The sequence below is a fragment of the Salvia hispanica genome, chromosome 6 (assembly GCF_023119035.1).
Source record: "Salvia hispanica cultivar TCC Black 2014 chromosome 6, UniMelb_Shisp_WGS_1.0, whole genome shotgun sequence".
Taxonomy (NCBI): domain Eukaryota; kingdom Viridiplantae; phylum Streptophyta; class Magnoliopsida; order Lamiales; family Lamiaceae; genus Salvia; species Salvia hispanica.
This window is the reverse complement of record NC_062970.1, coordinates 40343594-40361486: the sequence shown is the minus strand read 5'-3', so window position 1 is coordinate 40361486 and position 17893 is coordinate 40343594. Positions and strand designations below refer to the sequence as shown.

Here is a 17893-nt window from a genome sequence, read left to right as displayed (position 1 = left end):
AGGTACTATAATAAGGTACTATGATCTTATTTTGAAATTATTGAAACATTTTTTGTATATTTATATGTAATAAGGTTTTATTGTATAGTATTTTTTATTTCAAATAATGGTACAAAAATTATGCAATTTATAGTAGGGGTACATTTTTATTAATAGATTATAGTTTTAATTTAAGTGGTGTATTATATTATTATATTCATACTAAGTTTTAATTTAAATTTTCTAATTTTATTGACTTTTACATTTTTTGAATTATTTTTTTGAATTAAGCAATTATATTTAAGTTGTTGTATAAATTGAATTGTTTTTTATTTACTCATATTTCTATTTTTTTTACTTCTCAAAATTTTAAAATATGTTTATATTGACCAATGTGGCTAAACCAAGTAATTATGAAACACCAATAAATAATGATATAAAGTAAACTAAATTAATATCATTATAAAACAAATAACAATATTGCATAACATTAATTGTTGTTGTTATGTAATATACAATTTTATATATAATATATTAGTTTAATTAAATATGTTGAAAATCATTATAAATATATATTTATATTCAATATATATAATTTATAAATATATTTATATTTAAATTACTAGAATTACACATAATTATAATTGAGTTGATTTTGTTAATCAAACTGGTGAACTATTTGTTCCTTCAAATAGTTTGCTTTTTTTAATTCTTTTGTGAATAGTAGTATTACATTTTTCTTTATTTGTATGTCTTATTTCATTTCATCACACAGTCCTCCTTTGTTATTTCTTTTATTTTATACACCCATATCAAATATTAAAATAAAATACAATCATCTGCTAAAATATGAAATGTTCATTGAGTGGGTTGAAAGAAGTACAATCGAAAATATTTTTTGTTGTTATTTATAATATTGCAAATACCTATTTTAATTAGTTCTTATCTATAAATATATTTTATACTTAATTACTCTATATTTTTTATTTTAAGTTAATATATTTTCATTATTGAAAAATCTTCTCGCTCGCTTATGCACAGGTATTAACACTAGTGAAGTATTAATGATAACACTAGTGAAGTATTAATGATGGAGTGATGAGTAACTACAAATATAGTTGTACGTATCTAATCTTATAGAATGAAATATATAATTGACTCCCTGATCCACCTAATCACAATCTCCAATTTATATGAGTAGACCTAAACCCAACATCCATATTTGATTTTTCTTCTTTCTTTTACCCAACTACTAGTGTTAGTTCAGCAAAAATAAAAAACGTGGGAATTTATGACAGTTTCCAACTACCCTTCAACACCTGCTCACATAGTCACATATTTCCCACTATATTACAAATCCACCGCTGCTTCATCTTTTCCCTCAATCTCAACAATGGCGCCTCTCGCTCTCCTCCTCCTCTCCCTCCCCTTCTTCTTCCTCCTCCACACCCTCTACTACCGCCTCCGCTTCCGCCTCCCCCCCGGCCCCCGCCCCTGGCCTATCGTCGGCAACCTCTACGACGTCAAGCCGCTCCAGTTCCGCTGCTTCGCCGATTGGGCCAACTCCTACGGCCCAATCATATCCGTCTGGTTCGGATCCACTCTCAACATCGTCGTTTCCAGCACCGAGCTCGCCAAGGAGGTTCTCAAGGAGAAGGATCAGCAGCTGGCCGACCGCTACCGCAGCCGCACCGCCACCAGGCTCACCAAGTACGGCCAGGACCTCATTTGGGCGGACTATGGCCCTCACTACGTCAAGGTGCGCAAGGTCTGCACCGTCGCGCTCTTCTCCGCTAAGAGCCTTGAGTCGCTGCGGCCTATTCGGGAGGATGAGGTCTCCGCCATGGTTGAGTCTATCTACAATGATTGCACCGCCCCTGGTATGTCTCAGCTCGTCTTTGTAAACCTAGATCCTTCGATTTTTTCATTGTTTTGGGATTGGTGATCCAGATTTGGTTACTGTTCTGTTCTAAGTCAACAATTTTGACTAAGCTGAATCAATTAATTTTGAACGCGAATACCTGATTAGGATCTGGATTGGATTGATATTAAGTTAATCGCTAAATTCACTCTAGATTTACCATCGCAGTTCATTGATTATGTTGAACCGTTAATTGTTTGAATCTTTGACGACCATAGTCTCTTGGTTAGATAGAAGCTGTATGATTTAGATCACATTTTGCAGAAATTAAAGGAGAATTTTGCGTTTTACTTTTGATTGTTTCAGCAGCAGCATACCTTAGACTCAGATTATGGATCCATCGGCAAGTATATAATGAGCGATACATTTCATATTGTTGTTGATTTCTTCAACTTTTTGGTGTTTTCTCCAGTGCTTAATGTTAATTGCAATTTGTGCAGGAAACTCAGCTAAGAGCTTGCTGCTAAGAAAATATCTAGGAGCAGTGTCATTCAACAACATCACCAGAATTGCGTTCGGGAAGAGATATGTGGATACCGAGGGGAGAATACACAAGCAAGGAGAGGAGATGAGGTCCATCGCTGACAACAGGTTGAGGCTCGGTGCCTCCCGCCCCATTGCTGAGCACGTTCCGTGGCTCCGGTGGTTGTTCCCTCTGAACGAAGAAGACTTTGCAAAACACGCAGCACGCAGGGATCGCCTCACACGAGAAATCATGGAAGACCACAACGTTGCTCGCCAGAAAACTGGAGGAGCCAAGCAGCACTTTTGTGATGCATTGCTGACACTCAAGGAGAAATATGATCTGACCGATGACACCATCATTGGCCTTCTCTGGGTGAGTTCATGTTCATCTGCGTACTCAAAACATCCTGATGCACGATGATCATGGTTAGAATATAAGGAATGTATCTGTGTAGAGCTGAGCCTTAATACTTATTGCTCTGTTTTGATAAACTTACAGGACATGATCCATGCTGGAATGGACACCACTGCGATATCTGTGGAATGGGCCATGGCAGAGTTGATCAAGAACCCGAGGGTCCTACAGAAGGTTCAAGAAGAGCTCGATCGCGTCATTGGAACTGAACGTGTGATGACAGAATTGGACTTCGCGAACCTTCCCTACCTACGGTGTGTGGCCAAGGAATCACTCCGATTACACCCTCCAACCCCACTCATGCTTCCTCACCGTGCCAGCACCAATGTCAAGGTCGGAGGGTACGACATCCCCAAGGGCTCAACCGTGCACGTCAACGTGTGGGCAGTTGCACGTGACCCTGAGGTGTGGAAGAACCCCTTGGAGTTTCGCCCCGAGAGGTTCCTTGAGGATGATGTTGACATAAAAGGACACGATTTTAGGCTTCTACCCTTTGGTGCTGGAAGGAGAATATGCCCGGGAGCGCAACTAGGGCTCGATATGGTGACGGGAATGCTAGGCCGCCTTCTGCACCAGTTCACATGGGCTCCTCCGAGAGGGGTGAACCCAGAAGACATCAACATTGCAGAGAGACCGGGCGTGGTCACCTTCATGGGCACTCCGTTGGAGGCGGTTGCTACTCCGAGGTTGCCAGCGAACTTGTACCAACGTGTGGCGGTGGACTTTTGATTTTGGAATGGAGAATGAAGGTTTAGCTCATGTCTGCATGAGGTTAGCAAGACCAGCACGGGTTAAGTGGCTTTTATCAGTGTCAGATTAAATTTTGCTATATTTCAGATTTAATTTTGTTATATTTCAGATTAAATTTCAGCTCAAAAGCAATTATTAATGGCAAACCATGTGTGTTGTGTAAGGGAAAATATAGATTTGTTGGTTCATAGAGGTCTCTCTTCAACTTCTAATAAACATATGACAAAATTTGTCTTTTTTTGGAATTTACAATATTTTTGTAGTTCTTCCAAGGATTATTTGCTAAATTTATTAACTTATGAATAATTGTCTTTTTTTGGAATTTACAATATTTTTGTAGTTCTTCCAAGGATTATTTGCTAAATTTATTAACTTAAGGATTATTTGCTAAATTTATTAACTTCTAAATTTTTTTTGGTGGGGATTGAACCCATGATCTCTTGAAGAGAACAAGTGGTGTAATAACTTGAACATTAGTTATTCTTATATTAAAACAAAACATTTTTTATCCCTCAAACTAGGAGCATCCCCATCCGTTCTCTTAAATAAGAGTACGGAGGTGGGCTCGGACCTACTTTTCCTTGTCCGCAAGAGCACAGCACCCGCATCCATGTTCTTCCGCAAGGACAAGCTCAAGAGTCCCACCATTCTAATATTCAATTTAAATACTTCAATTACTAAAAACATTTCTACAATATAAAAATACATTAAAATATAAAAAATACATAATTAAATCCTAAAAAATAAAAATTACATAATTAAAATCCTAAAAAATAAAAATACACAACTAAAATTCTAGAAAATAAAAAAATACATAATTAAAATCCAACAAATTAAAAATTACATAATTAAAGACTAAAAAATACCCTGTGGAATTTTTTTGTGTTGAAGTGGGGGTATTTATAGATGAAAATGTGAATTTTGGGAAAAAGAAAATTGAAAAATAAATTAAAAGTGTGTAGAAAACGGATATAATTTATTGGGAAGTGGGAAAATATTTTTTTTATTTAACACGGTTTTTTTAATTAATTTCAAATTTTTTTTTTAAAAAAAAAGAAAAAGTCAAATTTGCCAACGGCATAATGGCCCGCCACGTAAGGCTGCTCAGCGGCACGAACGTGCTCTTATTTAAGAGCAGCGTCGTGCCGCTGGCACGGACGGACGGCGGTGGGGCGTGCCGCTGGCACGGACACGCCTCCGCTGCGGATGCTTTAATAATTCATGTTTAAATTTATATTCTAATGAGTAGTTATTAATATGATAATATATTTATCATTTACTAAATTTTACTCATTACTATATTTAATTGTTAGTATTTCTATAATATAGGTAGTGGTTATACCTAATGTTTAATAAATAATTTACTATATACCTATATTTCTTTCAAAACTAACTAATATTTCATATTTACTTATATATTTCATATATATATCATATACATTTTTTTTTGAATTAATATGAACTTATCTATTTTTATATCTAAAATAGTAAATTTTTTATCCACACTAACTTGTACCAGTAATTCGTATATTTAGTTATATTTATTCATAAAAATTAATTAGATCTTATTATCTACTATTTTTTAATATTTATATATTTAATGTATTTTGTTATACATAGAGTTTATTTTATCATCCATTAAATTGAAAATATTATGATATTATATATATATATATATATATATATATATATATATATAATTAAATATGATAAAAAAATGTTCATAGGTGGTTCATAGGTTGAACCATGAACCAGTAGCTTCGCCGATTCACTCAGCGGTCCGGTTTTTAAAACATTGGTTTGGGCAACTTGCTTTTATTGCTATGTTAAAGTGTTTATGTGCTTATAATTTTTGACCACATGAGTAGTGATTTAGAGACATAATGTCTCCAAGCCATAATACCTTTGTGGCATTTTGACATAGATATATTTTTTATAATGAGTACTTTACCCAATATTATATTAAATGGATACAAATCTAATTAAGGAATATTAAATCAAATTAAATATCTTTATCTAAATGCATATTTATTGATTTGATTGGATATAAGCTACTATCATGCTCGAAACTTTTTATATGTTTACATATCATTTTTTTCATGTTAATTTTATACTATTTTATTTATTTAAAAATCATAAAAATTCAAATTATAAATTAGTTACTATAATGCAGACTAAATTATTATTTAATAATAAAATAATTTGATAACTTCATATTATTATTTTTCAAATAAATTTTTATCTAATCAGTTGATAATTTAATTATGAGTTATTTTCTTTTTTTATGTTATACTTTCATAGCCGGTTAATTTTATTATTTTTTTTTTGTTAAATGTCTTATTCAAATTTGAATTGTATGATTAAATAATAGTAGTAGTTATTATGATGAATCATTTATTTGCGTTATCTTTTTGTATTTTTTTATTAATTTTCTTTACTTTTATCACATGTATCTTTTTATATTTTGATTGACAAGTACTAGTTAGCCTTCGACTCTATAAAATTGTGCTTAGAAAATTAATTTTATAATGTTTCAAAAATAAAAAATTATTTTATTTTTTAATGCGAAAATAATTGGATGAATCAACTTTTCTCATTTTAGATTATTTAATATATCGTACATCAACTAATTATATTAAGAATTAAGAAAATTAAGAATCATAAGCTCCATTAATAATATCCTTTTTTAGTTAGTAATTTTAATATAGGAAAATGAGAAGATTTTAAATATATAGCTTTAAAATGTTAAAATATAAGAGTATTAGTTTAGAACATGTGATTTATTTTTTTTAGTTGTAATTCCAGAAATAATAGTAAAAATGAAATGTAAATAATTAATATTACAATTTAAAAAATTTTAAAATCAAAATTACATACTCAATTAGTATTAAAAATCAAAACTGCATCTCAAATAATTTTAAAATCAAAATTGCATACTCCAAATTTGTTGCTATATGATATAGTAAAATTTCAATATTTAATAAAGAAAAGTAAATATTAATTATGGTCAATACTAGCATTAACAATGATGTAAAAAAATAATAATTTAAAGTTATTTATATTTTGAAATATAATTTAATTTTTCTTGATACAGTAAATTTAGTTAAGAACTCTATATTTTACAAATAATCAAATTAACCTTATCAAGATCTTAATTAATACTACTTCCATATATAAATGCAGGGGCAACAAAGTATATATACAAAATTTAAATTTAATTTAAAATTAAATGTAAAATAAAATTACTACTTTAACCTCATTATGTCTTAGACATTATGTCTCCAAAACATTTTTCTAATATATTATAATTGCCTGTTCACATAGAAGTACCTGTATATATTTGGATTAAAATATTAATCACCCAACATTGTTATTTTCGTATATTATTGTCTATCCTCATTTAGATTAATTTTGTGTATATATTCAAATATTTTGGTTAAAATAGTTAAAGTGATGTGTAAATAACTTTGTAGAATATGAATTGCATACTTCCATATGTAAATAAAAAAAACACAAATAAAGTGATATGCAAATAACTTCTGTGTAAATATCGCAAACTTCAATGTTCAACATGTAAATAAAAAAAACATAAAAGTTAATGTGTATATTATCAAGTAATAATATACACTAAATCCAGAATGAACAGTGTACTATCAAACTAAATCAAAAGTCATAACACTTAAAAACAGAAAATCATAGCTTAAGCTCCAAATCAAGTTCTTCTGCAGCTTCATGTTGATCGCCACCACCACCAACTCTCAATCCAAGCCATTGATGGCCGTTATCAGTTGCCACATCCTTAATAGCGGCAGAATTAGGCTTTCCCCCTAAACTCAGAAATCCACCATCCCTCGATCTCAGCCGTTGATTAGGGTTTCCTCTTAAATTCAGAGATCCATCAACCTTCATTGATGGTGAGGGCCTTACCAAGTAAGCTCTAGACATCTTTTCCTGGGCGAGACGTCGCGCCATCGCTTGATGGTAGTGAGAGTAGGGTTTACGTATGATCGATTGTGCCCTAACCCCAATCGGCCTATTGAAGTTAGGGTATGCTAAGTAGGGTAAGTATGGGTGGCCATATTGTAGCCGCGTGGGACCCGCCACGGCCGCATCCACCATTTTGCGGCGTTGCTTGACCATCGCCCTCTCTTCCTTGTGCGCGTTTTGGTGGCCTCCCAGCGCCTGGGAGGTCGAAAACTCCCTCGTGCAGAATTTGCAGGGGAAAGTTTTTTTAGCCAACGGCTCTAGGTCGTTGGATTGATCTCTCGCCTCGCCCTGATCACTGGCTAGCTTGAGATCTAGCGAGACATGAGACGTGTCAGTCTCGTATCTTGTGCATTCTACCTCTGAAGTAGGGGTTTCCGGCTCTTCATGTTTCAGATCTAGAAAGACACGAGACGTGGCAGTCTCGTATCTTGTGCATTCTACCTTTGAAGTAGGGGTTTCCGGCTCTTCATGTTTCAGATCTAGAAAGACACGAGTGTTGAGAGCCTCGTGTCCTGTGCCTTCTTCTTCTTCTTCTTCTTCGGTCAAATAACTTCTAGTTCGCGTAGAAGATTCTTCCGAGGTGACCGAGCCATCCGAGTGGCATGGCTCGATGCAGAGGGCTTGCAGTACATCATATGGCTTGATGTCGAGGGCTTCCATTGTGAAAAATAGGAGCAAAGTAGTTTCAAAGGTAGAGAGTATTGTGTGATTGGTTTGTAATTCAAAGAATGATTTGAAGAGGAAGCAGATGTTATATATATATATATATATATAGTGGTTACATTATCGTAATTATGGAAAGGATACAACTTCCCATATTATTACACGACAACGGATTTGTAAAATTAAGGTGATTTGAAAGGAAAGTTTAAGTTGACAAGAAGGAATTTTAAATGGAAAGAATTTAATTAACAAACTAAATAGCTGCAGTTTTGGATATATCATTATAGGGATGTTCTTATTGTAATTAATGATTTTATATGCAGTATATATGTACATATATTCAGTTTCCTTCTTTATAATAGTACGACTGACTTAATATTTTTATTTAATTGAAATAACTGCTCTTTTCTTTTTTACGAAGAATATCATTATTCGATTCGTTTATTTTAGTTAATCTTGTCGAAGATTTTGAACTAATTTGAAATCGATGTTTAAAAAACTATGTCGAAATGAATATTGAACAAAAGATTAATATCTTACGTAATAATACACATATAAATTAAGCATATTATACCTTATCTCATAGTATATTCTAACATATTATATCTTATCTCATAGGGCTATTCAGTTTGCAAGATTGTATCCCGGGATTAAATATGTAATGTGTTTGGTTCATGACATAACTCAATCCTAGATGGATAACCTATGACTAAGATAATTAATCTCACAACTCAATCCTATATTATATCTTAGTATTATTTTATCTAGGAAACTGAACACCACCATAGTATATTATAATATACTGTATAAGATAAGGTATAATATGCTTAATTTATATGTCTATTATTATGTAATATATTATTACTTTGTTTGGTTATACTACTAGATTATTTGCTATTATATGGTAGTTTAATGTATTAATATTTACAGTACTTTGTTCAATTAATTTATACTTATTATTTTTTTAGAATACATAATTTAAAACATTGTTAAATTATGGTATTTTAATACTTTAATTTATTAATATTTCGATAAAGAGTACTTCCTCTATTAATAGATAATGTATTCGGGGAATGACACATAAATGGAGATGTTGTTTTGTGTGTTAGGTGTAGAGATAAAATAGTACTCCCTCCGTCCCGGATAATTTGTCTCATATTTCATTTCGGTCCGTCCCACATAATTTGTCACATTTCACTTTTTATCATTTTTGGTAGTGGAACCCAAAATCCACTAACTCATTCCTACTCACATTTTATTATAAAACTAATATACAAAAGTAGGACCCACATTCCACTAATTTTTTCAACTCACTTTTCATTACATTTCTTAAAACCCGTGCCCGATCAAAGTGGGACGAATTATCCGGGACGGAGGGAATAGATATTTTTATTAATGTGAGAGAGATATTTTTTCTAAAAAAGGAATGTGACATTTTTTGTGAGACAAACTTAAAAGGAAAGTGTGACATCAATTTTGGGGCGGATGAAGTAAATATTTAGATTTATATCACATCGTAACAAAGTCTAAGAATTATAATTAGCTAATTAGAGTTCAATTCCGGAGAATATAGTTCTATTTCGAAGAATTATAGCCTGAGAAATTCAACTGTCTGTCACAATATCCAAGGAAGGTAGACACACAAACGACTCAATCTTGACATTAGTAACAATAAATAACAATATCGAACGTTTGATAATTGGGAATGAGTACAATTAAAATCCCTTAAAGGGTATATAGGAGGACAAATATGGTGCCAGTAGCCGCGATTATTCTTGCTTGAATAACATATACTCCCTACGTCCAATAAGAATATGCACTTTGTGTCGGGCACAAGTTTTAATGTACAATTGGAATTGGTAAAGTAAGAGAGTAGAAATAAAATATAATTAAAGTGTCGTTAACGGAGAATGGGTCCCACCTCATTAGAGAAAAAAAAATTCAAAATTAGAAAGTGCATATTCTTGTGGGACGGACTAAAAAGGAAATAGTGCGTATTCTTGTGGGACGAGGAAAGTTTAAGTTGTTGTACGTTCATTAAATGTTTATGTTCGTCACTGATTCACTTGGATTTTACATGGTTTTATACGGAAGTTTTACTTGGTTTTGATCATAAATTGTGTACATTGAGATATGGTTATAGCTACTTCTCTATGATATTGGTATTTTGACCATTTTGTGAAGAATGTGTAGAAAAATGTATAAACTATGTGGATGTGCAGAAGTTTTGGTTCGAGACAGTTTTTCTGGATATTTTGAAGTCCAATTCGCACATAATGCATACCATTCTCTTCGTTTTCGAAAGAGCTTCGCGTAGATATCTTAAATGTCTCAATCGGAGTTCGGTAGAAAAAGTTATGGCCGTTTTACCAAGACTGCGCATAACAGTGACATAGCTGGCGACCCGCCAGGTTCGCATGCAAACGAACCTGGCGACCCGCCAGCAAAACACGAGAAAAACGCCGTAGGCAGCTAACAACTCGCCAGATTCGACGCACACCCAACCTGGCGACGCGCTAGCTTCGTCCGACAGTTTATTTCACGCCCAAAGTCAACCCTAGGTATATATATGCCTAGGAAACGCCTCCAAACACAACTTACACGCCTCCTACCCCAAAAATATCACTTTTTCACCTAGGAAGAAGAGAAGAACGAGCAGAGGACGAGTATTCATCGCAAGATTGAAGACAAGGCCTCCAATCCGCCCAATCCAATTCTAGGAGTTCACCTTTTAGTTTGATTCTTGTTCAAACAATGTTTTTGATTATTCCTTTGAATATTTCTTTGACTTTTGTGTTGAACTTGAGTAGCTAAATTCTCCGTAGAGTTCTACGGAGGAGATACAATGATTCTTATGTTTAATTGATTTCCTTTTTCTATGTCTTGGCTCATGTGGTTATTTTGACTTCTCTTGTGCTTATACATTTATTTGAGATCACCTTATAAATGCATGTGGATTTTACTACAATACTCGGGAGATGAGTAGTTTAATTTGAAAGAAGAGAAGTTGACGTCTTTGCCAATATAATCGACAGATTTGAGCCTTTGAATGAAGCTAAGTATCTTAGGAGCTTTTAGGAGTTGTTATCTTAGTTCTAGGAATGACACTTCGGTTCTAGGTAGCAATCTACAAATTGTATGCTTCGGGAGAAGATATGGTTTTACCATAGTGATAGCTTAATAACCCTTGAGACCCTTTGTTGGCATAGTTTGGAAGTTAATTGAGCATAGGATAGTTGCTATCGATCCCGTAGGATTCTACCCTTCTCATCCTTGATCTACATCCGTTTTTCCTTATTTGCTTTTAGTTCTCTAGTTGTTTTTACTTGTTTTTACCTTGTTTTTATGTAGATTTAGAAAACCAAAACTTTCCGTTTCATCTAGATAGTAGTTGAGGTTGGTTCGTGGTAATTAGGTTGACACTGATTGTCTCTGTGGATACGATACTCTTTGCTTACTATTTGCTACATTAGCCCCGTACACTTGCGGGTATACTTGTGTTAAAACTAAGTTGAGTCAAGTTTTTGGCTAACTTTTAGTGACTAACTTTATAATTACAGTTATATCGACACTAAAAGGTCACTAACCTTGTTTAGTGACGTTGGATAAAATCCGTTCTAAATGACGAGTTTTTTTTTTTTTTTTTTTTGTATTGTATCATGTTGGAATTAAAATTAATAAGCTTGATTTTTGTAGTAGAATTATCTAGATATGATACAAATATCTAGATATTATAGAATTCTCTAGAAATTAAGTAGGAGAGTATCTAGATATTTCGACAGAAATATCTAGATATTTAAGTAGAATTCCCTAGAATGTTAGGAAAATATCTAGATTTTTATGAAAAAAAATTTAGATATAAAATATTAAAGAATGTAGTAGAGAATTCTAGAATATGAGATTTATGCCTATAAATATGTAAGAGTTGTACTATTTTGAATAAGTGGAACAAGTTGAACAAGTTGAGAACTAGAGAAAGTTGGAGAAATAAAGTGTTCTTAGTTTTCCCACATCACCTCTCCTAAACCATTTCTCATATATTCTACTCATTCTCCTCTCAAATATTTTCTCCAAACTAAATTACTCCTCCAACATATATCTTATATATTCCAACAAAGTGGTACCAGAGCCATAAGTTCCTACTTGTGGTATGGCTAACTTGTCGTCGTTCCAAGTCCCTATGCTTAATAAGATGAGCAGTTTTGATAATTGGGAGCCCACGATGTTTGGGAGATCGTGGAGAGTGGCTACGGGGAGCCGCAAGATGAGACCGATCTATCCCAACAACAAAGGGATAGATAGATTACGAGATGCGAGAAAGAGAGTGTCTCAGTTTGAAAGGAAAGTTTTAAGTTGGACAAGAAGGATTTTTAAAAGGAAAGTTTTTAATTAACAAACGCAGTTTTGGATATATAATTACTTCCTCCGTACTGCTTAAGATGACACATTTTCCTTTTTAGTTTGTCCCAACTAAGATGACACATTTCCTTTTTTGGAAATTTTCTCTCTCCAATTAATACACTCAATCACTTTTTCTCACTCTCATTAAAATATTCATCTTTCTTTATCTATCTACTTTAATACTTACACCCACATTTTCTCTCTCCAATTAAACACTTTAACCAATAACTCCTAAATTCCCGTGCCGGCTAAGCAATGTGTCATCTTAGCCGGGACGGAGGGAGTATATTCTTATTTTAATTAATGATTTCATATGGATTATGGAGTATATATGTACGCATTAGGGTTGACAAATCGTACGTGTCGGGTCGTTATCGTGTCGACACAATAACGACACGAACACGATAACAAAAAAACACGAACACGACTCGTTATAAAAACTCCAAACACGAACAAGAACACGACCCGCTACCCTCAGACACGAATATGACACAAACCACTTCGGGTTAACACGACACGATAACCACACGTATTGGAAAGTGATTAAATATTTAAAATGATTTAATAAGTTGAAAAATGAAAATAATAAGAACTAATAATATTAAAATATTATTTGTTAATGGATAACACGAACCCGACACGAACATGACACAATTTTCGTGTTCTTAACGGGTGACCCGATAAAGACACGAACCCAATAAGCTTTAACCCAAACCCATTAATTTTGTACCGATTTGTATCGTGTTATCTTGTCGTGTCAAAAATTGTCAGCCCTAGTACACATATTCAGTTTCCTTCTTTATAATAGTACTGACTTAATATTTTTATTTAATTGAAACAACTGCTCTTTTCTTTTTTACGAAGAATATCATTATTCGTTTATTTTATTTAATTCTTGGCGGAGATTTTGAACTTATTTGAAATCGATGTTTAAAAACTATGATGTGGAAATGATGCATTGAACAAAAGATTAATATCTTACATAATAATAGACATATAAATTAAACATATTATACCTTATCTCATAGTATATTCTAACATATTATACCTTATCTCAAGGGTATTCGGTTTGCAAGATTGTATCCCGGAATTAAATAATGTGTTTGGTTCATAATAAAACTCAATCCTAGATGGATAATCATGAGAAATTTAGTCATAGCTAACTCCCTATGATTAAGATAATTAATCTCACAACTCAATCTTATACTATATATTAATATTATTTTATCTAGAAAATCGAACACCACCATAGTATATTATAATATCTATATAAGATAAGGTATAATATGTTTAATTTATGTCTATTATTATGTAAAATATTATTACTTTGTTTGGTTATACTACTAGATTATTTGCTAATGTATGGTACTTTAATGTATTAATATTTACAGTAATTTGTTCAATTAATTTATATTATCTTTTTAGAATACATAATTTAAAACATGGTTAAATTATGGTATTTTAATACTTTAATTTATTAATATTTTGATAAAGAGTACTTCCTCCGTTTCATAATAGACAATATATTTGGGGAATGGCACAAAAATTTAAGAAATGTTGTTTTGTGTGTTATGTGTAGAGATAAAATAGTAGATATTTTTATTAATGTGAGAGATATCTTTTTTCTAAAAAAGGAAAATGACATTTTTTGTGAGACAAACTTAAAAGAAAAGTGTGACATCTATTTTGGGGTGGAGGAAGTAAATATTTAGATTTATATCACATCGTAACAATGTCTATGAATTATAATTAACTAATTAGAGTTCAATTCCGGAGAATTACAGTTCGATTTCAGAGAATTATAGCCTGAGAAATTCGACTGACTGCCACAATATCAAAGGAGGTAGACACACAAACGACTCAATCTTGACATTAGTAACAATAAATAACAATATCGAACGTTTGATAATTGGGAATGAGTACAATTAAAATCCCTTAAAGGGTATATAGGAGGACAAATATGGTGCCAGTAGCCGCGATTATTCTTGCTTGAATAACATATACTCCCTACGTCCAATAAGAATATGCACTATGTGTCGGGTACAAGTTTTAATGTACAATTGGAATTGGTAAAGTAAGAGTGTAGAAAGAAAATATAATTAAAGCGTCGTTAGTGGAGAATAGGTCCCACCTCATTAGAGAAAAAAAAAGAGTTTTCAAAATTAGAAAGTGCATATTTTTGTGGGACAGACTAAAAAGGAAATAGTGCATATTCTTGTGGGGCGGGGAAATTTAAGTTGTTGTAGTTCATTAAATCTTTATGTCCGTCACTAAAATTTTTTAGTTACTAGCTTTTTAATTACGGTTATATCGACACTAATCGGTCACTAACCTTGTTTAGTGACGTCGGACAAAATCCGTTCTAAATGGCGAGTTTTTTTTGTATTGTATCAAACCGTGATTTACTAATGTTGCTTTTAAGACTATGCCAATACCTAAGAAAAAATCGAATTATTTGAGTTCCGGGAGATGTACGAAAGCAAGACTGAAACTTAAAGGAATTCGCGCTTTAAATTGACGAAAGGACTTTAATTAGGATACGGGCGACAAGTTGAAAAGTACAAAACCTTAGTTTTTCTTATAAACTTCATTTGGGCTTTGTATCGCACCCTTTGTGGCCCAAATCTGCTATTGGGTCTTGATGTTAGGATATGAGAAATGTGGGAGAATTAAATTAAGATAATGATTGTCTTCAAGTCATAATATCCCTATATCACTTTATCATAAGTTAAATTATAACGTGGACTAATATATCTTTATTGAATTAAATAATAATTGAATAAATAAATAAATATATATAAATTAATCATAAAAGAAAAGACAATTATATTAAATTATTATCTTTTATTTAAATATACATCAATCAAATTATTTTGAAGCATGACTATTAAATTTCTATAGCTAAAACACATTATTTTGACATCATATAAAAATTTAATTTTAGTATACAAATTTAAATTGTTGTTCCCTAACATTTTGTCCATTAATAAAATAAAGCATGTATAAATTTCGAATCTTTATTTGATGCTATAAGAACTCAAGCAATTAAATTGATTTATTAATTTTATAAATATAAATTCTAGATTCAATAATTTTTTTAATAATAAAATTAAGATTGAGTATTAAATCTATTAAGTACATATAAGTTTAAAATTTAAAACAATTTATTGTATAATGTGTTATTTAAAATAAAGTTTAAATTCATTATATTAGATTAATTTTTTTTTTTAAAATCATGATTGAAATTAGAAAGAATAATTCAAAAATTTAGTATCATTGGAGAATTTAAAATTTTGAAATTTATGTACACTTCCTAAACAAAATAGTGGAGTATAAAATTAAAGCCAGTATATGATGCAACCGATGATTAGGTAGAGAGATTGTAGATTGTGGTGAGATGATTAGAGTATATATTTGCTTAAATCATGTCATCCATATAAATGCACACAAGTTTTCTAAGCAAGTAATTCTTAAATTTAAATAAATGGTTTTATATGCATAAGGGTAGCATGGTATATGTACAAAACATTTAATTAAATAAAAATATATAATAATCTAAAATGACTATTTTAACTTCATTATGGCATTGCCATTATGTCTCCAAAACATTTTACTTAAAAGTAATTAGAATGCAAGGGATAAACACTAATTTTATCCTACTACTATGTATTAATTAGATGCTAGATTTGGATATTCTTTATCACGAGACTAGTCAGAAAAAAAAAATACTGGATTCAATGAATAAGATTAGCCGATTAGGTAACACATACACACTATACTTAAAAGACCTATACAATCTCTTAATTCTCCATATAAATATGGACCTTGATTAAAAAATTTCCTTTCCTGAATATGACATTATTTTCCAGCTGCAATGACTGTATTTTTGTTGGTTATTAGTTATTATCCAGAAAGTATATTCCTTTTGCTTTTTATGATGCACTTGTTATGGAGGAACCAATCCAAATCGAATATTATTGTATTCAAACTTATTCAACTATTATTAAGCTAGGGCTTCGAACTTGAATTACTCAATACTTCAAATCTCACGAGCTTATTCAAATTTAGTTGAATTCAAACAAACCTTTTAAGTTTAATTTAAGTTTTAAAATGTTTACTATTTTGTTCTAGAAGTGGGCTAGTTTTCTATTACAAAAAAGGTTAGTTAGACACTTGGTCAGAGACTTACAAATATGTAACTATAGAATGTGATTAATTGCTAATTCATTTTTTAATCATTAGCTATAACTAATTTAAGACCATATCATTTTAGAGATCTAATGATTTATAAATTGCCATGCGTAATTTTTTTTTATTTTTTTTATTATTAAAGGATAATAGGAGTAATAACTATTAATTTAGGGTTTTAAAACACAATGTCAATATAGTGCATTACAATATATTAACACGAAGACATGACAATGTCAACACAATTTCATATTGTACCAACATTGTATTGACATATCATGTAAGATGTAATCATATAAAGCTGCTTTACAAAATTTATGAATATTTACGAAAATTTTATTAAATTTTGAAATCGAAAAACATATGTATATAAGATCTCGTTGGATTCCTTATAAAATTATCTTTAATTTGATATATGTTGTGCGAAATGATAATTTAAATCAAGACAGTTATAAGCTTTTAAAGTTTTGAGATATTTTTTAAAAACTAGTTATAACTAATTTATTGTTAATTGACATTTTTTGTGCATGATACTAACACTTAGGGCTAAATAGTTTTGGCTCTTTATTTGAAGATCTAATGTCTATCATTTAGTTGTAGTTATCAATTTAGGTGAGTTGGCAATATAACACACCCCTTATTACTATTTACTAATGTAGGAATGTGATCAAATGAAACTCTAAATATTGTACAAACTCAAAACTATGATCTGGATCATTGAAAAATGTCAACAGATCACAAAAAAACATCAACAGGAAAATGTCAACAGAATTTCAACGGTAGTTAATGATTAATGTTGTGTTGATATTGTGTTGATACTGTGTTGACATTAAAATCTTGAAATTTTACACTGTATTGATATTGTATTGAAACTGTGTTGAAGAGTTTTGAATTTGTACAGTATATAAGTTTGCATCTTATCGCTACCCAATATATATATATACTACAGTACTATAGAAACAGTAGCTTCTATCCACTTTGAAAACTAAAAGAGAACGTACATTCACACAAACTAAAACATACAAATTATAGCCACAACATGATTATTCACATAATAAATATCCTTAATGAATATATAATCAAATAAAGTGGAAATTAAAATTAATAAAACCAAATGATCATCT

The 17893-nt window shown here is 31.4% G+C and overlaps 2 protein-coding genes across 2 annotated transcripts; one reads left to right on the top strand and one right to left on the bottom strand.

Annotated features, from left to right (window-relative positions):
- The first annotated feature begins 1352 nt into the window (after positions 1 to 1352).
- Positions 1353 to 3775, top strand: LOC125194318 (cytochrome P450 98A2-like). The gene is made up of 3 exons (XM_048092478.1): positions 1353 to 1859; positions 2341 to 2738; positions 2865 to 3775. The coding sequence occupies exons 1-3, from the start codon at positions 1373 to 1375 to the stop codon at positions 3507 to 3509; spliced, it is 1530 nt and encodes a 509-aa protein (XP_047948435.1). The 5' UTR covers positions 1353 to 1372; the 3' UTR covers positions 3510 to 3775.
- Positions 3776 to 7223: 3448 nt separating this feature from the next.
- LOC125195345 lies at positions 7224 to 8177 on the bottom strand. Its single transcript, XM_048093506.1, has one exon. It carries the CDS (start codon positions 8175 to 8177, stop codon positions 7224 to 7226), a length of 954 nt encoding a protein of 317 aa, XP_047949463.1.
- Positions 8178 to 17893: the final 9716 nt, after the last annotated feature.